Raw genomic sequence first — 21,798 nt, forward strand, 5'->3', positions numbered from 1 at the left:
TTAATCTGTTGATTATTTTCTGGATCAACAGATTGATTTTCTGGTTTAGAAAATGACAAAAACTGGTGAAAAATGTGAATTACTATTGCTCAAAGGTTAGAAAAACAGCCGCAAATATCTTGATTTGTTCACAGCCTAAAGATGCTCTGTTTACTAGCACAGGGGAGTAAAGAAACCAGAAAATACTCACATAAAACTAGGCGAGCCAATTAATGGATTATCAGAATAGTTGTCATTGTCAGTTCATTTATCAGCTGACAACGGATCCAGTAATAGCTGCAGCTCTGTGTAATTCCATGTTAAGACCCAAATGAAAGCATCTAAAGATGTTTGGAAAATGAACGAGCATCAGTTTTTGGCAGAGGATCGCTTTTTGGCACACCTGCAGTTCCCCATGCCTTAGTGATGTGCATTAGCTCTTGATGGAGATGAAGGATTAACCAATGAGAGACGATTATGGCTCTCGGACACTCCCCGTCTTCGCGCTTGACCTGTGTGAGATGAGATGAGGTCAAATTGGAGCCCACCGGCGCAGGTACATCAGAGGTGGGCATGGCGAGTAGGTGGGGTCGCTGCTCTCCCTCTGCCCGCAGCCAGCAGCCTCTTTACATCCGACCTGTGCGGAGGCAAAGCGGTGCAGGGAGACGGAGCTTTGTGGAAAGACGCACCTGGAATTCGTGGATGACTATCAGCGCATGGTAAGAGCAAATTTTGTCGCTTGTGATGCCAAAGCTGGAGTGCGCTTGTTTTGGTCACCTGGTGATGGCGGGTCGCTGTAGCGCTGCGGCCGAGGTTTGTGGTATTTTTCTGTGTTGAAGTAAAGTTTTAACAAGTTGGCGTAGATTTCGCGTAAGTATCCACTGTTAAACATTTTAAAGTAAGCCAGTGTCATATTTACAAATCTATACCAACCAGAACAGCAGTAAAATACTTTTCCCCCACAACTCATTTTGTTCTTAAGCAAGCTGCCACACCAATTTGTTTGGCTTCTTAAGTAAACTAAAGCTCCTGTTGCATGTTAGGGTCACAACCTTTGGCCACATTTTAAACCTGCTTTGACCCTTGACTCACCTAAGAGCGGCCAGATGTTGACAGCAAACTACAAGGTAAGCTACAAGGAAAACAAACGCATTTAAGACCCGTTTCAGGAGAATCGCTGCCTTTGGATATTTGTTTTCTTTCACCATCTTAAAGTGGGGTATTACATCTATATTCAAGTTGATCCAGACTGATAAACTAAAGATGATCCCCCACCTAAAGTTGGTGTAATACTTAAGATTGGGTTTCTAATTTAATTCTTGCTGTATTCATCTGTGAAAAGTAAAGACTGAGATCATACATCCTCTGTGTGTGTGGTTTCCAGTTTGCTCTTGTCACATTCCGATGCTTCAGTGCATGCCAGATCCTTTTGAATTATAGTTAGTTGTGGTTTTTAACCAGACCGTTGCCACGCTAGGCAGGAAAAAAGTTTCCACATTCATCCTCTTGTTATAAAGGTAGCTGTTTCAAGTGAGTCAACCTGAAATATTTTAAACTGTCAGGATGTTTGTCAAAGTGACACAGCCACTCCAAGTACAGGTTAGGAGAGCTCTGGGTTTTGTATGAAGTTCGTCCAAAAAGTAGCACTCCTTTCTAATTATAGACTGCAGAGTGGAGACACTTTCCAATCCAAGAACTGATTCAAAACAGACGGCGCATCCGTGGCTTAGGCCTTCCTTTTATTAACTGAAGAGGGTGTATTTTTTGGGAATGTCCCGGTGTGTAGGTATATTTTTAATTTGATATGTGAAAATGAGAATTAATATCTTCAAGGTTAAGCACCTGATTCAACTCAGAAGTGGGAGAGACATTAAAACAGGAGCATATCGGATTATTGAAGATTTTCCTTCCCCAAGCATACACAGGTTGATCAGTACAGCTATTTCAATTTACCTGAAATGGCAATTTCAGTGGAGACAGAGCAGAAAAGGTGTTCACTGGCAGACAGAAAGTAGAAAGACAGACTGGTGGAGGGATCCAAAAGAATGCTTGTGAAGAGGCAGCCAATTCTGAGACAGGTGTGTGCACTGCACATGCGTGCGTCTGTGTGTTTTATACGTCGACATGCCTGGCTGCTTTCCTCTACAAGCATGCGTGCTCTGAGCTGCACCCCCCCTGGCAGTAATGAAATCTCTTGTCGGCAGGACGTACCGGCGAATGCACAAATAAGAGCATCAGTAGCCTTTGGTGATGTTTATCAGTCCAGGGCTGCTCAGACAGCCGCTGCATGTCAGCTCTGCAGATCTGTATCACAGACACACAGACTCCTCTTAAACAGAGGCTCCGTCCTGCACACAATTCTATCTCTGTCTCAGGGAAACACACAGCTTTGCCTATGCACAAGGTTCCTCTGGCACATCCGTCCTCTTTACCTACAGCAACACACGCACTTTGAGAAACAGGCAGGATATTATGGGTAAACTTATCAGCAGCCAGACTTAATCAGACTTTATCTGCAGTCCGTCAACAACCATGCAGAGCTGACAGATGACAGGTGGGATTGTCAGGCTGATGGAATGTTTACGATGAGGTCAGTGTGTAGTTAAGCTCGTTATATACACCTGTGTAATCAAATGCAATCCAAGACAGCATTAGTACTTTCAGGTATATGTTTGATAACACTGCGGTGGTCCTTTATGGTGGCCATATACCTAAATTACTGAATTTTGACCTTAGGGATGTCGTATTTACAGCACTTGTCAATGCACTAACCAAATCCTAGAACACTATAATCTCTAAATATGGCTTTTAATGTTACCAAGTTGACCTAGTTCCTGTTTGACTGTCAATAAAATCTAAACATTATGAATTAAATATTATTGCATTAGACTATAATATGTATTATTATTATAAGGAGGGTCCATCTCCAGTAGGCTTGCTTCTTCTTAAAAGTCTCCATGGCTTGTAATCTTAAGCACAGTGGGTTTGAAAGACATTAATGTGTAACTCATACCTTGACAACCTATTTCCCAGCTCAACAAGCTGTCGATCTCACGATAAACACAGAGGACATAATACACATACACACTTCTATACACATTCCTGTTAGAGTTCCTCACTACACACATCAAAAGCAGTTTACATTATGCTGTAGGAGTTTCTGGAGAGCTTATTGTAGTCTCTTTGACCCAGACAAAACACTGATAGGTGCACATGCTGGTGTCAAATCAGTCAAGTGCTCTGTGTAGACATCTTTGTGTAAAGAATTGTGTTTTGCCATGCACCAGTAGTAGATGGTGGTTCCTTTATGCATACTGCAGTGTGGTTAAAGAAAAATCATGGTAATCCTCATACAACTCTCATATTTCTCACCTGAAATTGTAATAATAACCATAGCCTAATCATTCAGAAGTGCAGACTTGTTGTCAGACTTGCAGATGTACGCACAAAGTGTATTTTTTTTTATATTAAAAAGCAGTCAGTCAAACACCAACACCCCGGTGTTTCTTTGAGGAGGCCGACACTCATCAGGTGTCCCTTTATGCAGTTCTCTTTGAAAGGTCAGGGCTCACTGCCACTTAGCTGTGAAAACATGGTCAGGGTGACTACTTTACCACCTCACTTACCTGATCATAAAGTAAATGTGCCTTATAGTTAGTGTCCAATAGGAGAACAAAACCAACTTCTTCCCCTGTCCTTTTGCTGAGCCTGTGTTGTGAATTTCAAGGTTTCCTGTTGAAATAGCACAAAAAAGCTTACAAAATGGAAACAAAACAAGTTCTTTACACCCCCTGGCTATTGAACAATTGTTCCTGCTTGACATTTTGTACTTATGATTGAACATGGCACGATGTTTTTCCTCCCGTTGGGAAGAACTGAATGTTTTCACGGATAAAAGTCCTTCAGGTGATACAACATGTGAATGCAAACTCACTCTTATTGAGCACATCTAGCTCCATTTCAAGGGGTCAGGTAGGAAATCAGTCCTGTTTACAGTCCAGTTTCACATTTTTCTTTGAAGCAATTATCTTTCCCGCTTCTGAGATGCATTTTGGTGCTTTTTGATTTGTGTACTCACTAAGCTTTTGCCTTTGTTTTTCGTTCCAGGTGTCCCGACATGCACCCTGATATCCGTCTCTCCCTCCTCTTAACTCTGCTGCTCCTTCAAGGTCGGTTGATTGATTTTATTACTGTTTTGCCTTCTGTGCTTCTGTGGTATTCAGAGCCATTAGAGCAAGAACTGCTTCAAGTACTACTTTGGAATGTTTTCCTCCACCCACAGTATCACAAACACCTGAATTAAAAATCTTAGAATACAGCAGGATACTAGGTTTAGTGTTTGAGTAAATTTTAGATACGTTTAGTATGAGGCATATGTTGAGAGATCTAGCTGTTAATCGTGTTGGCATTTGTGAGCACATTTGGGGTGGGAGTTTATGCAAAGCATTCTGGAAAACCAAAATCTTTACAAGCTATTTTATTGCTTCAAGCTGTCAAGTCTTCACTCCTGAAGAATTCCCATTATCTCCCCTTCAAAGTGATTTCCTGCCTCCTGTGCTTGTTTCCAGTCATGGCAAATTTTGCTTCGCTTTTATAGCTTATCGTCGCTTGTTCTCTTGGACCCGAGAGTATCGGTATTCGCCCGAGGGAAGAGGCGGGAGTCGTGGGGCAATATAATCTCTGAGTTGTTTTCAAAAATGACAGCTTTAGCACCATCTTAAGTATTTATTACTGACCATTTTAAGACTTTGAACTTGAGCAAACCAGACTGTTTCACCTCGTCAAGTCGGCCCCTCCTCACGTCCTGTGCTGACAACACAGATAACATGCTGCGGTGCTGGATATCCATGTAATCCAGTCTGTCAAATTGAATTTCACAGAGAGGAAGAAGCTGAGTTTTTATCGCTGAATTCAAGGGAATATTACTTATATCTCTCAGACTGTGGCATGGATTATTGCCACTTGGACATCAGCTCCTCACGCTGAGGATTTCTGCCTATTATCTTGCTTCTGATTTTCCTGCTTTTACTTCTTTCACAGACATTAAAGATACAGTCATTTTTGCTCGAGGCACTCGGCTGAACAGACAGACTTTTTGTTCAGAACGTTGGGGCCCCACTGACCATGACAAAGCTGCTTGCCAAGACCTTAAACTTTCACTGGAGGGCTGAGGGGCTGGAATGATGTTGGAATCAGGGGGCAGATGAAAGTGTCACGATTGTGAGGAGTTCGGAGCGTGGGCCTCTGGTTTGCAGGTGGTACTTTTCTTTAATGATTAGTGTTCTGTCAGTTTTTTTTCCCCCATTTTTTCCTGACCTGGTGTACCTCCTTTCCTCTTATGGAACAATGATTGAACACTTTCTGGAAAGACTGAAATGTCATAGATATTTAAAGAAGGATGTGAAGTCAGTAGCTGTAGTTTTCTGTCAAACTGTCTTTTGATACAAATCATGTTAATGCAGCAATACATTTCTGTTTTTACTATTTTTGATTATTATTAAAGAGTAAATTGGTTTGACTACCTAAATATCAGTTTAAATGATCTAATTACAGCATCTTAATTACGAATACTTTCTAGTTTCTTTGCTCTTATGAAACTAAACTCAATATTTTTCGGCTTTGCACAAAACAAGAAGTTTGAAGGCTTTATCTTGGGCTTTGGGAACACTAATTGGGATATTACATCATTTTGAACAATTTGTAGACAGATCATCTATTTTAATTACTGAATCAAGAACATAATCAACGGAATAATTGACAATTAAGCTGATCATTAGTTGCAATCTTAGATGTCTCTGGAATAGAAGATTGTTACCGTACTACAGCTTTGCTACATCCACATAGCAATGAGTTGTGTCTTCTGTCTGGAGCTGTCACTTCTAACTCAAAAGTGGATAGAAGTTTTAGGATGTAATAAAACAGACAAGTGACTCAGCGCTGATCTTTTTTTTTTTTTTTTTTTTTTAAAGGAAGATAAAGAATCTGTTGCTGTTGTGACACTCTTGACTACAGCTGAGCAGAACACCATTTATTTCATCCATCAACTGAAGTTGAGACACAAGCGGTTACTTGTCACTTTATACAGTAAAACTACAGGGTTTTTTCCTAATGTTTTATGGTAACGTTGAAAACTAGAACAGATCAGGGATGAAACATTTTGCTGAACAGTCATTTGGCTGAATGTTTTATTATTGAAGACACTTATGAAGAAAAAATTCAATGCTCCATTTCCTGTTTCCAAAGTGTGTGAATTTGTTACTTTTCAACATTTCTTATTTAATATGTTAATTTGATGATTAAGCAAAAATAAATTACCTTGGGCTCTTTTTTTCCCACCATTTTCATACATTTTTAGACTAAAATGAGAAACCTAAAGTCATTATGGCTAATAAAAAGTACTGTCATTGAAAGCCCTTTTAAGTTTTTTCTTCCATAAAGTCTCACCTAATTTCAATTAGTGTTTTTCATTGAGATTTGTACTCTACTACTCTCCAAAAGATTACTATTTAACCCTCTGAACACTGACAGGTTTGAAAGGAATGTTGTTTTTGAAAAAACACCCAAAGTACTCCATTTATCAGAGCCATCAGGTTTTAAACTTATAACGACACTTTTACTAATCAAATGTTTCGTTCCAGTTTCATTGACAGAGTAAATCAAATCTAAGCATTACATCATAATATTTAATCAAAAACACTTTGTTTATTCTTTTTTATGATTTATGGCAATAGACAAAAGACACTTTTGCATTCTTTCTACCTGTAGTCATGGTTGAGAGGTGTAAGATTTTACATAGCAGTAACAAATTAACTGACAGTGAGTGAAAATGTGACAGACGCAAAACCACCCAGAAACTACTTGGATTTCGAAGGAGTAAAATCATATCTGTCAAGTAGCTGTCATTAATAGTTTCTCAGAATTCATCTTTAGTAATTTCTGACATTATCACTGATTAAAAAAAAGATTTCATTACACTTAAGATTGTCAGTCTGTGCCATGTTTTTCTCCTCCTGAACAATGCCAGTGATAGAAAAACCAGTAGAGGAGGATGAAGTCGATGTTCACACCGTATTGCCTGATGCAGACATGCCTTTATTTCAGCTGACCTTTTGCACATGTAGCCTTTTTTCATGTTCTCTGTTGTTGTTTTTTTTTCCGTTCTTTTGACTTTTTGCCACCTATTTTAGCAGACGCTATATCAAGATGGGGCGGACAGCTGAAGCTGATGAGAACAAACTGACAGTTTCTTTCTGTGCTCTGACTGAAAAGACGCACTGTGCTATTCAGAGGGTGGATGTTTATAAAATCGCTCAAGTGCTTCGTCTCTGTGTTGGACAAATGCCTGTGTGACCTGTTTAGGTTACCAGGGACAACAAGGCATGTTCACAGGACATCAAATGTCCCTCCCGCCTCTCTGAGCTGTACGTGTGCCTAAATAGAGCAACGTCCTTTCAATGAATGGAGCAAAAGAATGGGTTTCTTTACTTGTCCACTCACATTAGCTTTGAATACACAATTATCTACTGCAGAAGGGGTCAAATGGGAGTCTGTGTTGGCTTCGGGGAAAACATCCAGTTTATTGTCTTTTTTACTTTTGCTCTGACAGTTTTTGAATAAATATGTGCTATATGTACTATAAAGCATGTGTGACTTTGTAGTCAAAGTTCAGGAATTTGTGTAACACTCACTCCACTTATTGAATTTATAGAGGCTTATTGGGGGGGACAGATAACATGTTTAATGCTTGGGACCCCTTCACTGATTAATTTGATCTGTTGGGTGTAAGTAAAGGAGAGGTTTCTTTTCTTGCTTTTTGCTGTTGTCAGAGTTAGATTAAGCAAAAAATAAGCAGAGATAAAACATCTGAAGAATGAATCTTTTTGGAGTTCCCAGTGTTAATCATCTTGCAAACCCTCATTTCCTGTATCTTGTGACACCCAGGTTGGAAACCACTGCTTAAACATGGTATGTTGGAAGACAGGTTGCCTAGACAGATTTATAAAACCACTTTTTTATGAAACAGATAATGTTTCTTTTGAAGAATCAACAACTCTGTGACACTTGTGGGGTTTGATCATTGAATGACCAATGTGTAGGATTTAGAGTTTCAATAGGGTCTGAAAAGTAAACCCATTACAGAAAACTTGAACCTTTTTTCTAATGACCAGCAGGGGGCAACTGCTTTGGTTACAGAAATAAGTCCAATTGTATAGAAGTTGTTAAAAAAAAAAAAAAAGCACCCTACTTCTAACTCAATTTGTTTCTTCAGCAAACATTTCCCTAGTCAGTTTATGGTCTCAATACCTGGTTTGAAGTGTCCTTCAATACGACATGATGTTCATTTTGTAAACTATGATCCCATTTAGAGTTAAAATAAATGATAAAGCAGGGTATGCTTTAGGTTGTGGCTACTTTGTGATTCTAAACTCAAGCCTTGAGAACTGTAGTTCCAAAACCAATGGGTGATGTCGCTGTGGCTACATACGTCTTTTATCTACAGTCTCTGTGTTTTCAGTAGCTTAGAATAAACATGTCATATCTAAAGAGGACACAGGTTCACCATGACTATATACTGTAGAAGCCCAACAAGGGCAAAGGGCCTGTGTGTTTTTACATTGAAATACAGTTATCATAGAATCTCCTCTTTGAAAAGGGAGGATTGATTGAGTTGGTAATCTGCAAGCTTGGCAGAAGTGTGTATTCAAATGTCTGAGGTTTGTGTTACGTTGACTGATGTTGTTTGTCGCTCCTAGTTCAGCAGGGTGCCTCAGTGCAGGAGATCCAAACCAGCCATGAGAACATTGTCAAGATCAACTCAGCAGGAGAAAGTAAGCACCTTCCCAATTCCGTCCTTAGAAAATGATTAGCGAATTATACACTGGTTTAGTATACTGTTGCCACACAGTTCAGTCAGAAAAAAAATAAATCCAAATGCCAAAGCACATAAATGTTGCGAGGAGGTTGAGGGAGAAGCTGGCAGCAAACAGTGGCGACATATCAGATTATGATCATCATACCATAAACCTGCATGTCTGTAACTAGACATTAGACAGCTGACGGCCACATGATAACTGTGCAAGTGAAGCTTGAATGATATAGCAAATCTATGATACGTTGTGAGGTCGTATGACAAGGCTCCTTTGAGGTAGTGGGTGGTCTTATCATCTTATCAGCCTGGTGTGTGTTTCTCAGAGGACAGTGTGCTGAGGTGACTTTGGCATAATCAGACAACATGAATGACAGACGGCACGTTCTCCGTGTGTCTAATGGCCTTCTTCATGATCAACTGCACATTCTAACAACATAGCAACACCACAGATTGTCTATGCCCCTGGCAAGTTCAGACACATTTTGAGAGAGACAGAAAGTTTTTGCTTGCCAATGGTTTCTGAGAAAAGAAAATTGAACCTTGGCATGCTAGGCTATTATGTTAAGGTATTAATTTCCTTTTGATAACCAACTGGGATAATCCCCTACTGCTGATATAATGCAGGAATGCAGAGAAGAAATTAAATGAATTTAGACCTACATCTTATTGTGCATCCAGTGTGTTTGTTTTTTTTATTCTGTGCGTGTTTCCATGGGAAGTGATGCAGTGCTCAGCAGCCATGGACATCCTCTTCCTCATGGATGGGTCCTACAGCGTGGGGAAGGGGAGCTTTGAGAGGTCCAAACACTATGCAATCAAACTCTGCCAAGCTCTAGACATCGGACCAGACAAGGTTTGTTTTCTTTCAGCTCTTCTTTCTCTTTCTCGCTCCTTCCCTCTTCATATCATGTCTGTCAGTATTCTTGTAATTTCACCCTTGTGCAGGTGCGAGTCGGTTTGATTCAGTTTGGCTCCACCCCCCGGCTGGAGTTTTCCCTGGATTCGTACTCCACCAAGCAAGAGCTGAAGAAGCACATGAAGAAAATTTCGTACAGGTGTGCGTCTCCTTTCATCTCACTCTCAGCCAAGTAGCTAATGTTTTGGGTTACACAAGACTATTACAGTGTAATCTGGGGTGGGTGGCAGAATGGCAGTCGTATTTAGGCGTCAGTTTGTTTTTTGTTTTTTTTTTTTTTACTGCTGAAACAACGTGAAAGAATTATAATCCTGAATCTACAGAAGGCAAATCAAGCACAGTTGTAGTACAAGTCAAACTAGGTGCTTTAACAAACTAACTAAATTGAGATTGGTTGTTTCTTGGTTCCTCTGAGTAAGTTCTGTTTGCTCAATGTGTATATTTGCAAAGTAGACATGGAGCATGTTTAGGCCTCTGTCCAAGCAACAGGTTGTCCAACTCATTCTCATGGATGCGATACATCAGGAACGCCTTGCGGGAAGTTCATTATATCTTTCACGAATATTTACTGGGACTAAAGGATGAGCTAATTACATTTTTCATGGTCAAAGGTTGAGGCCACTCTGACCTCGTGTCCGTCCCATTCTTGTAAAGGTGATACATCAGGCTTGCCTAGAGGGAACATGATTATATCCACTTGAAGTTAAGGATGAACTGATTGTTGGTGGTCAAAGGTCACTGTGATTTTACAAACATGTTTTTGACCATAACTGAAGAATTCATATGTTCATTATGAAAAAAAAAAAAGCCAAATGTCTAATAACAGTTAAGTGGTGGCATTATTCATCCAAAAGATGAAGGCTGGACAGAACTGCAACAGCAAGGCAGCAAGTCTAGTTAGAAAAGAAAAGTTGTTCACGATCAGTGCATTTCCAAGGTCACCTGGTGCAGTGATGCAACTTGTCTTTGCAATTTGTAAAACCTAACACATTTTTGTGGCATTTTATATATGCTATAAGACAAGTCATGAGTGAAATAGGCAGGTAACACCATGGCTAACTATTTCCACCATGAAACAGATGATGGTCTCACACTTCCAGAGTTTAATACAGAACAAACCAAAGGAATGAATCGTGTCAACGTGCAGGATGGGACTTTCTGTGTCATCATTCTTAGAACCTGTTCTTCTATCCCTCATGCTTAGAATCGGCTTTATGGTCAAACATATATGGCAAATTATTGCAAAATTACAACCTGCACTGTGTAGCCCAGCAACAGAACAACAATACAGGCGTTTTACGGTGGTTGAGCAGAATCATAGGTGAGCTGGTTTGCTTGAGCTGCAACAGGCTGAGGAGTGGTGGGTGGAGAGTGTAAGGATAGGAGCTGATGAGGTGTAGGGAACTGTAACTGATCCAGAGAAATGAGTTTTTAGAGGTTTAATCAGTGACTAAAGATGGACTTTAAAAGAGTTCCTGTGGAAACCAAGATGAAATGAATAGTGTGGAAATGTCTCTCAGCTGGCAGAGGCCACATTTGAGCTCCCTTGTATCTGCTTGTGTTTAGTCGGTGCATAAGGAGACACGTAGATGCATATGTGGGAGGATATTGATGTGAATGTGTGAACAATTTGTTGTGCTTTTTAAGATGTGTGTGTGTTCTACATTTGAAGAGGCTTTTCTTAAAAAACAAATGCTCTGATAGAATTGCTCATTATCAGTGCATTTCCAGGGTGATCTGCGGCAGAAAGGTTTTCCAAGAATTCTTTTAAAAGGAACAAATTCAAGGAATCTGGGAACAACAAAAAAGATGAGTGCAAACTAGGTTCAGCATAGCCAGAAGAATAGCAGTGTCTTATGTTCTCATCTGCTTTTGGTATGCTTGTAACAAATCTCTGCTTATTGCTGTGGATTTAGTTAAAGTCTCTGCTGACAGCAAAACACCCATGCATGCACAAATGCAGTGGCTAGGTAACACCAAATGCTCCTTGGAAGGAAAACTAATTAATTTCAGATTAGAGGCACACCACAGGTGGTCACTGGATATTGGATGAACGCATAAGCTGAGGAAGAGGAAGGTAATTTGACCAAATCGGTGTGTGCCTGTGTGTTGTTGTTCACTGCCTTGGTAGTAACATTCTGACTTCCCGGCTGGTGTAGAGAGGCTGCTGATCTATTAAACTTATGTAATGCATCGGTTCTGTGTGTCCCATGATAATTGCGTGATTTCTGATTAAATAAATAAATGTCCACTCACTTTGCCTCAAATCATCAGTGTAAATGTATATAGTCCTGCTCCGTTTTAACATTTACATTCAAACTACTTGATCAAGAAAAAGGAGTCTGGAGTACTGAAACTGATGGACTGGCCAAGTCAAAGTCCAGACTCGAATCCTATGGAACAGATCTGGGATTTATTGAATTAAAAAAGCGCACAAAAGTTTCAAGTCTCTTGGAACAGCTAGAAACTATTTGGAACTCAATGGCAAAAGAGACCGTCGAAGTACAAAAAAAAAAAAAAACAATGGCAGCAAAAATACAAGCAGTTATCGAGGCCAAAGGAGGTCATACAAAATATTAAGATTTTTAGTTAGTGTGTGTGAACAATGACTGTTTAGTTGTTCCAATTTATTTGCATAATTAATAACAATACAACTTTTAATTTCAAACAAGATTTTGACAGATTTCTAAAATATGTCTTTTCACATTTTCATGACAGGTGGTCTTATGAATTTGTTGTGCACTCTTCATACGGTATGTGCCAACAGAAATCTGAACAAGCCAGCTCAGATGGCTCAATATTGCCTCGGGGCCTCCATACGTTTCACTATATTGTCTTGTAGTTTCAGTTCTCCGAGCAGACATACTGTAGCGTTGTTTTCTTGGTGAAAAATGTCTAAAATTGGAAATGTGATAGGACAGCACCTGAGCACATCATGCTTTTGTTTCAGCAGGTCTGTCTTCTAACCATTGTAAACCATGACTGAAAGTGGCTAGTGCTCTGACTGACATTTGTCTTTTAAAAAAGAAAAAAAAAGATTCAAGAATTTAAATTTAAGGCCTGGAGTCAAGAAACTTAGCCTATTTACATTTTCAGTCCAAGAACTAAATGAGATCTCCCACCAGAAGTGCACTTAGTGTATTTTCGTAGTAATACGCAGCAGACTGAGTTCTGTAGCACTGTAAATATTCTCCAGTTGTTCCGAATTCTAACAATCTTCCCTTTCTAAACTCTCTGCTCACAGAGGAGGCGGCACCCAGACAGGTTTGGCTCTTAAATACATCCTGAGGAAGGGTTTTCCAGGTGGTCGTAACTCCTCCGATGTGGCCCGCGTCGCCATCCTGCTGTCGGATGGGAGGTCTCAGGGAAACGTGGCACAGGCAGCTGCACAGCTCAAAGAGATGGGCGTGGTCCTGTTCTCTGTGGGCTTGCGCTACCCTAAGTATGTTTAAATAGTTGGAAAATAATCATTGCAAGTAATAATGCATTAAACTACCAGTTGTGTGCAAACCTTTTTTTTCTTTTAAAAAATTCTCTGTTTGTTTTCCAGGTGGGAAGAGCTCCATGCTCTCGCCAGTGAGCCGGTGGAGAGCCACGTGTTCTTTGCTGAGCATTTCTATGATGCGGTGAATGGCCTGTACACCACACTGAGCACCTTCTCTGTGTGCAGTGCAACACCAGCAGGTTGGAATTATTACCGCTACAGATAAGGAAATGAGAATCTTATCATTTTAGATCTCAGTCACTGCTCTCGCCTTGTTTAGTGCTGCTCTCTCATACTCTATTGGATTCTTCCCTTTCTAACACCAATCCTAACCCTCTGGTCCTGTTCTCCAGGTTGTCAGGTGGAGTCGTTCCCCTGCGAGAGGAAAACATTGGAGACTGTAAAAGAGCTGCAGGGGAATTTCATGTGTTGGAAAGGCTCCAAAGGGTATTCCCCATACACATCCCTATGTCCCTTCTACAGGCAAGTTTACATGAATGCTTTGATATGAATACAACTGATTTTTTTTTTTTTAGAAAACACTTATTGCATTTCTGCACTTTGATAAGAGGAAACACTTCTGCTCTTAGATGCATTCCTCCTATGAATCGGTATGATGATTTTGACGAGAATCCTGACAACTTCTGCTGTTTTAGTTAGTATACAATATTACAAAAACAAAAAATATAATCAGCTACTGAATACAAATAATTAGTAACGTAATCCAATTTGATTACAAAATATTAATTGAATACTTTTTGATTACTTCAAAGTCAAACATTGAAAGTATTGCATCTTTCACACAAAAAAAAGAATGCACCCACAGATTTTGAGTTACATAAATGACCTTTTTTCTGTGGGAATTCTACAACATTTTTGTTGCTGCTGTTTTGTCAAAGTCCACATAAAGGACTTTGCTCTTCTGAGAGAATCACTGACTCATTCATCTTCCATTTTCAGTGTACAAGGACTTGGCAGCAAAATCACTTTCTGCTTGCCCAAACACACTAGATACAGACATTTATGTTGTCTTATGTTGCCCATTTTTAAAGTCAAACTGAAGGTGAAATTGCCATGAATGGAAGGTTATTGGAATGACTGCTGCTGCAACACTGTTCCTTTTTGCTCCCCGACACACAGTGGATTGAAGAAAGTTTCACAATCATAAAATTGCCATATTTTGAAGACATAAGCAACATGTCATCAAGTAGTGTTTGGCAAAGTATCTATGATCTAATTGCTTATTTTTTTTCCCAAATGTAATCACTACCGATTATGGTTACTTATTTTTCCAATCTTTTTACTTAATCCTGATTACATGTAATCCACAACTACCCAACTCTGATTCCGACGTATGTCTTAATATTATTTTCTGTATTATCACACACGATGGACTGTGCATTGGAACTGACTCTGTAATAGTTTTCCTTCATTGCTTAATGAGCCACAAGACAGTGGCGGAACGGGGCAACTCCCATGTGTTAATGTGCTGTGTCAGTGTGAGGGTGTTAATGAAAACAAGCTAGTGTAATTCAGTCAGACCATCCCTGCACAAATTAAAATGGCCTGTGACAAAGCTAATTTCACAGTACAATGCGTTTTTACCACAGTAAAATGGTCCGAGGTAGTTTAGAGAACTATCACGCTGACAGCAACATTTGCTTTTTTTTTTTTTATTAGAGCAGAAAAACGCAATAATGGGATTGTTGTTTGTAGATTACTTAAAACTAGCAGTTAAACTGTGACCCAAGTGAGATCTAAACTACCTTTCATCCTACGATATTAAGTAGTTTATTAATTGATTGGTAAGGTCCAGTGACTGTAATTACCTCACATAACAGGCCAAATGGAGTAAAATAGTAAGTAAAATTTAATTTATCTGAGAGGACAATATCATTTTGGTACCTGTGTGTGTCACCAGTATTTGTTCTCTCTGTAAGCAGGCGTTTCATAAACTAACGAAACTATTTTAAATTGTTTGTTTTGCAGGTACAACAAGGTTTACAGAAGACACCAGACAGTTTGCCATAGGACTATCTGTCCAGGTAACAAATGCTGTTATTATATACTAGTGGAACCATAAATTTCCACTCTTTTGTATTGGGAGAATTGCATAGCTAGGTAAAAAAATGCATGAAGTATAATGTAAAATATATTTACTTTGTAACCTTCTTCTCTTAAAAGGCATGTCATCTTTAAAAAAAAAACATCATTTATCATTGTCAGAAACTTTAACAACAGAAAGAATCTGTGATGTGTTGTTTCGTCTGAAAATTTAACCGAATCTAAGCTTAAAATTGTGATATTTCCTCAAAATCACTTTATTCTTCCATATATTTATTTTAAAAATTACCCCCAAAATAAATCATTTGCAGGAATTAAATTCTGTAAAAACACAAAAATTCAGGGGCTTTTTGGTTGGACTGCAGGCTGTGTTAAATAGGGCAGATGGGAGACATGTATGGAAAATAAATAAACTATCTAAAGCAGGGATGTCAAACTCATTCCACAAAGGGCCGGCGTGGCTGCAGGTTTTTGTTCCAACTAAGCAGCATCACACCAGACCTGACTCATTTAATCAACCGATCTCAGTCTCCAGACAGGTGATTGGTCAGACTGTGTGCTGTAGATATGTTGGAACTAAATGCTGTAGCCTAGAGCACACAGTCTGACCAATCACCTGTCTGGAGACTGAGATCGGTTGATTAAATGAGTCAGGTCTGGTGTGATGCTGCTTAGTTGGAACAAAAACCTGCAGCCACGCCGGCCCTTTGTGAAATGAGTTTGACATCCCTGATCTAAAGTATGTAGAGTCACTGTTTTTTGCAGCAAACATCCTCTACTCTATGGTGTTTGTGGAGCTCATTTCCTTGCCTCTCTTCATTGTAGATCCCTGTGACTCTCAGCCATGCCTGAATGGTGGAACTTGTGTGTCAGAAGGTCCAGATGGATACCACTGTGTGTGTCCACCTGGCTATGGAGGAGACCCACATTGTGGTCAGTACACTTGCATGTAAAGGTGATGTCTAATTTTATACTATAAGCAAACAAACTAAACCCTTCAACCCTCTTCAGCTCCTGCGTTATCCCTGGACTGCTCTGTAGACCTGCTCTTTCTGCTAGAAGGCTCTGCTACACTCACCTTGGAAGGCTTCCTCCGCCTCAAGTCCTTCTTAAAGCGCTTCCTACAGACTGTCATTGGGTCTGACAGCCCCAGTAGAGTCGGGCTTGCGGTGTTTGGTCGAGAGGCTCGAGTCGAAGCCCCGGTTGGTAAATTCAAAGGGGACATGAGGGGTCTACTGAAGGCTGTGGAGGCACTTCAGCCAGTTGGTGGCGAGACTCTGACAGGTCAGGCACTTCGCTACGTCACACGTAACGGCTTTGTGAGTGCTCCGGTCTTTGCTGACGTCACAGATGACCTTCCTCGTGTGGTGGTGCTGCTCACCGCCACTCCTGCTGTTGACGATGTGGTCGAGGCTTCAAAATACGCTCGCGACAGAGAAATCTTCCTGGTAGGGGTGGGACTGGACAGGTTAAAGGGACAGCTGAATAACATCACAGGAAACCCCCAGAGGACTCTCACCTACACATCACCTGATAGGCTCACTGGCAAGATCCCTGAGCTCAAGGCCAAGATCTGCAGTGTGGATACACAAGGTACCTACTGACTAACTTAACTACTTTTTGCCAACAAAGTCATGCTTGCGCTCAGTGTTACTCACCAAATTGCATTGTGTCTACCAAACATATATCTTAAAAGCTGTTTGAAAGCTTCCCAGGTTTCCAACTGTATTTGCAATCAGTCTTCTTCCTCGCTGCTTTTGCCGGCACATTCTTGAGTATTTTGGTGGATTGGCGCCACCTGTAGGTGAGTGAGAAACTTTTGGCAGGAGTGTACTGCTTGGTGTTTGTGTAAAAGGAAAACCTGCTCATCAAAAAATGCTCTATAGTGTTGCTGGAGGCAAAAAAATGCACTTGCTACTTTCAATTTGTTAGTGTGTATGTGAAATATTCTGCCCAGGTCGTTTATTTTCCCTGATTGCAAATATGCACTTATTGTATACCACGTAAACACTCAACAAAATATAAACGCAACACTTTTGTTTGCTCCCATTTTTATAAGATGAACTCAAAGATCTCAAACTTTTTCCACAGACACAATATCACCATTTCTCTCAAATATTGTTCACAAATCTGTCTAAATCTGTGATAGTGAGCACTTCTCCTTTGCTGAGATAATCCATCCCACCTCACAGGTGTGCCATATCCAGATGCTGATTAGACACCATGATTAGTGCACAGGTGTGCCTTAGACTGCCCACAATAAAAGCCCACTCTGAAAGGTGCAGTTTTATCACACAGCACAATGCCACAGATGTGGCAAGATTTGAGGGAGCGTGCAATTGACATGCTGACAGCAGGAATGTCAACCAGAGCTGTTGCTCGTGTATTGAATGTTCATTTCTCTACGATAAGCTGTCTCCAAAGGCGTTTCAGAGATTTTGGCAGTACATCCAACCAGCCTCACAACTGCAAACCACGTGTAACCACACCAGCCCAAGACCTCCACATCCAGCACGTTCACCTCCAAGATCTAAGATCTAAGGCACACCTGTGCACTAATCATGGTGTCTAATCAGCATCTTGATATGGCACACCTGTAAGGTGGGATGGATTATCTCAGCAAAGGAGAAGTGCACATTATCACAGATTTAGACAGATTTGTGAACAATATTTGAGAGAAATGGTGATATTGTGTATGTGGAAAAAGTTTTAGATCTTTGAGTTCATTTCATAAAAATGGGAGCAAAAACAAAAGTGTTGCGTTTATATTTTTGTTGAGTGTACTTACTGCAGCCATGAACTCCAGTCATTACTTTTGGGCGAAATGCATACACAGCCAAGAAATGCATGAAATATAATGTGAGATTGATTATCAATCCATTAGTGACCCACAGTCATGGCACAAAAATTCATTGACTTTTCGGCTGAACTTCAGGCTGTGTTTACACAAAGCCAACAGGAGACAAGAATGGGAACTAATTTATATTAGTATAGTATGTAGAATCACTGTTTTTCCAGTATTGATAACATATGTGGGCACTTGGAAAGATATCATGCATGAGTCCAGGTTTTTTTCAATGTTTGTAATATAAAAATGGGAAAAAGCATCAACTTTCATTTTTTTTCTTCTTATTTAATCATTGTAACTTGTTTTGCTGCACAAAAGACATTTTTGAGTTCCTTTCATTACTAGTCATGGCTGTGCTGGCTCCATAGAGGTGCAGGACTTTATATTGCTTTGATAAATGAGCCCACTGTGAATGAAAATGTGACAGGACCAAACAAGAGAAGCACTCGGAGAGCGCAGTACTCCACCAAGGCTGCTCAGTCGTTGTATGATTTCCGACAAGGAGTAGGATTGCAATCATGTGATCATCAGCAGGCAGCTGACGTAGCATTCACTTGTCATAGTTACAGTGACGCCGTGCCGCTATACTTGTCTTCTTTATTTTTCAGGTTGTCTGGGTCAAGCTGTAGACCTGGTGTTTGCGCTGGATGCTTCAGGTGGTGTCGGCCGTGATAACTTCCCCACCCTGCAAGACTTTGTGCGCAGCATCTCGGTCCAGTTCGACATCAACCGCGATGTGGCTCAGGTGGGCCTCGTGACCTACGGTCGCAGAGCCACCACTGTCTTCAACCTGGACACCCACGAGAGCGGTTCTGCCATCCTCAAGGCTGTAGCGGACGCCAACTACATGGGTGGAGTGGCTTCGACGGGGGCAGCTTTGCTCCACATCCAGTCAAATGTCTTGACTGTAGCCAAAGGTGCAAGGCCTGGAGTCAACAAGGCTGTGGTGGTGGTATCGGATGGTTCGGGAGGGGACGATGCCGTTGTACCAGCTCAGAAGATAAGAGACAATGGAGTTCCGGTTTTTGTGGTTGGTGTCGGAGATGTACAGAGAGAGAGGCTGATGCAGATTGCTGGATCAGAAGAGCAAATGATCTCAGTGCCATCTTACGAGGATCTCAAGTACTTTGAGGATGTATTGGTACAGATGCTGTGTTCAGGTAAACATGCAAGGAAACACCCTATCACTAAACCTTTCCAGAACAGCTTGTCCTCTCCTTTTTTGTGAATATGAATCATTCAGAAAATGTGATCTGCAACATATTGCTTGTGATTTCATCTCCGTTTTTCAGCATTTTGCTTCACTAAGACTTCTTTGCAGCTGACAAATCGGTCTGTTTTGTGGCCATTTTCTTTCTACCAGAGGTAAAGAAGCCGGTAAATCTGTGCAAGCCCAACCCATGTATGAATGATGGGGTCTGCATCCGGTCAGGAGGGAGCTTCCGTTGCCAGTGCCGAGGATATGAAGGACCACACTGTGAAACAAGTCAGTGGAGTTCATGAAAGTCTTGTTTCCATATTTTTTTCTTTTTCTTAAATTCTATCCTCCTTCTATTGCCCTTTTAACCTCTTTAAAGCCACCAGGTCACTGAAGACTTGTTTAAAGCACTGTAGCACCGTATACTTTGTTAATGTACTTTCTCCGTAATTCATTTATGAAAAGTTAATTTTAGCTTTCATATAGTTAGGCTTAGATGCAATTTTTTGATGATAATGTTGAAGGTATGTAGGGATTTGTGTTGTTCTGACATAAAGCATGTCCATGTTAAAATTTCATAAAAAAGGGTGGATATTCAGACACACTTCAGTTTCACTTTCTATAGATTTATTGCACTTGTCTCATCACCCTTTTTGTCACTGCTATTACTTGCTGTTTTGGACTCAGCAGAGTCTAAGAAAGATAATAGTAGATAAATTATACATGGGATTGGTGGGGAAAAAGCAAAAGTTCCATTTTTTTGTATCTTCAGAAGTTCTGTTCTTGTTCTGTATTTTGTTTGTAGGAAGCAGCAGGTCTTCATCCAGAGGGGATCTTCCAAGACCTGCTGGTCTGAGGAAGAAGAGCAGACAGAGGAAGAGCCACCAGGAGCTTCTGCATCACTATAAACTACACCGTCGGAGACATGCCGCCTGACACACCAGAAACACAAAGTATACACACAAACGAATCACAGATGAACACTTAAGAACCAAGGATGATTGCGGGTACACAATGGAGTAAAGGGAAACCTAAAGTTACTGTTTCTGTATTTAAGTGCGTTGTGTGTCTCCCTCCTGCTGTGTTCTCGTTACATTTGTCAGACATCGCTGTCTCAACACTGTTGTCGCTATTCAAGGATGTAAACTTTTATATGACATTATAATGTATATCTGTGTCATGATTGTATTATTTTTTTAAATGTATAATCACAATTTTCTGTCCTTTTACAGTCTTAAAAAAAACTTTATATTTGGTCCAAAAATTGCTTTATGTGCTGTTTTCATGCTTTACTTAATATTACAGCTGCACTTTTATTTTTACATTTTTATTAGATGTTAAAAATGTGTTTGTTTTGAGTAATGAACAAAAGAATTTCATAAATAGATGTATGTCATAATCATTTCTATTTGCGCTATACCACATATTTATTATTTATCACTTATTTTGTATTTGACTAATATCTCTTTTGGGGAAGAGAAAAAACTAATTGAGACAAATTTCAGAATTAATATATTTGTGTGCACATTTAAAATTGAATTATGACTCTTGCACAATAGCTGACAAGCTTTAAAATGCTACACATAAATAGACCTCTCATTTAATACCCAAAGGAATTTTTTTTTACCACACACAATACATTTGCCAGACAAGCACCCTTTTATCAGATGAACCTCCTTCATAAATGTTTTATTTTCATTAGTGAGAGGTGACTCTAATCACCCTGTAAATGTTTAATACTGTCTCCTGTGTACATTACCAACTTAAAACCTGATACACTGAACCTTCTGTGTGTTTTCAGGAAACAAATTGGAATATGTAAAGTTAAAGGCAAGATGGTTTCAAGGAAAAACCCAAGCCAGTATTTTTGTCAGTATATTTTTATTTGAATAAAAAGTGCATTTTTAGCTAGCAATACAAGCCACGAGGCTGAATAATGGTGTAAATATATTTACATCTTGGCTACCAGCATATATGAACCAAGCTACAGTCTAAAGTGTACAGAATGGCCAATTTAGCAGAGGGGAGTCTTTCTGTCTTCAGTGGGTTTCAATTGTTTGACTGTAATGTTGGAACGTGCCATTTGTGCATTTGTTACACTGGCCATAAACGCTACGACATCAAATTCCTCCCACTGCAAATGTAGAATGCAGGATTATCCAGTGGTATTTAAGAAGACGGTTCGTGCCTCTTTCTGTTTGGCATTTCATAGTCTTGGCAAAGAGGCGATGAAGGGAAGGGAGGATGTCGGTTTAAATGTCTGGTCTGTGGATGTGTTGTGGTAGAAGGGAAATTAGACCAACAGACATGTATGAATTTTAGAAGTCAAAAGAAGCTTCCTTCTAGGTGGTGGATTTCTTCTCCCATTCCTGTAAACACAGAAATGAACACATCATCCTTTGTTTCACGAACATTTACACTTTAGGCGCAGACAAAATCT

At 40.1% G+C, this 21,798-nt stretch overlaps 2 protein-coding genes across 3 annotated transcripts in view; one reads left to right on the plus strand and one right to left on the minus strand.

Annotated features, from left to right (window-relative positions):
• Positions 1 to 516: 516 nt before the first annotated feature.
• vwa2 (von Willebrand factor A domain containing 2) lies at positions 517 to 21,220 on the plus strand. Its single transcript, XM_022196029.2, has 14 exons — positions 517 to 698; positions 4,087 to 4,148; positions 8,733 to 8,807; positions 9,568 to 9,701; positions 9,794 to 9,903; positions 13,009 to 13,206; positions 13,315 to 13,448; positions 13,602 to 13,731; positions 15,238 to 15,293; positions 16,138 to 16,245; positions 16,324 to 16,905; positions 18,769 to 19,320; positions 19,524 to 19,646; positions 20,164 to 21,220. Exons 1-14 carry the CDS (start codon positions 553 to 555, stop codon positions 20,292 to 20,294), a joined length of 2,541 nt encoding a protein of 846 aa, XP_022051721.2. The 5' UTR covers positions 517 to 552; the 3' UTR covers positions 20,295 to 21,220.
• Positions 21,221 to 21,798, minus strand: part of afap1l2 (actin filament associated protein 1-like 2) — a 46,849-nt gene continuing 46,271 nt past the window's right edge. For both annotated transcript variants that reach the window (XM_022196033.2, XM_022196034.2), the window contains one exon: positions 21,221 to 21,727. In XM_022196033.2, the coding sequence (XP_022051725.2) occupies positions 21,701 to 21,727 (27 nt within the window). In that variant the 3' untranslated portion in view covers positions 21,221 to 21,700. The remainder of the gene's footprint in view (positions 21,728 to 21,798) is intronic.

This window comes from Acanthochromis polyacanthus, chromosome 19 (genome assembly GCF_021347895.1).
Source record: "Acanthochromis polyacanthus isolate Apoly-LR-REF ecotype Palm Island chromosome 19, KAUST_Apoly_ChrSc, whole genome shotgun sequence".
Classification (NCBI taxonomy): Eukaryota; Metazoa; Chordata; class Actinopteri; family Pomacentridae; genus Acanthochromis; species Acanthochromis polyacanthus.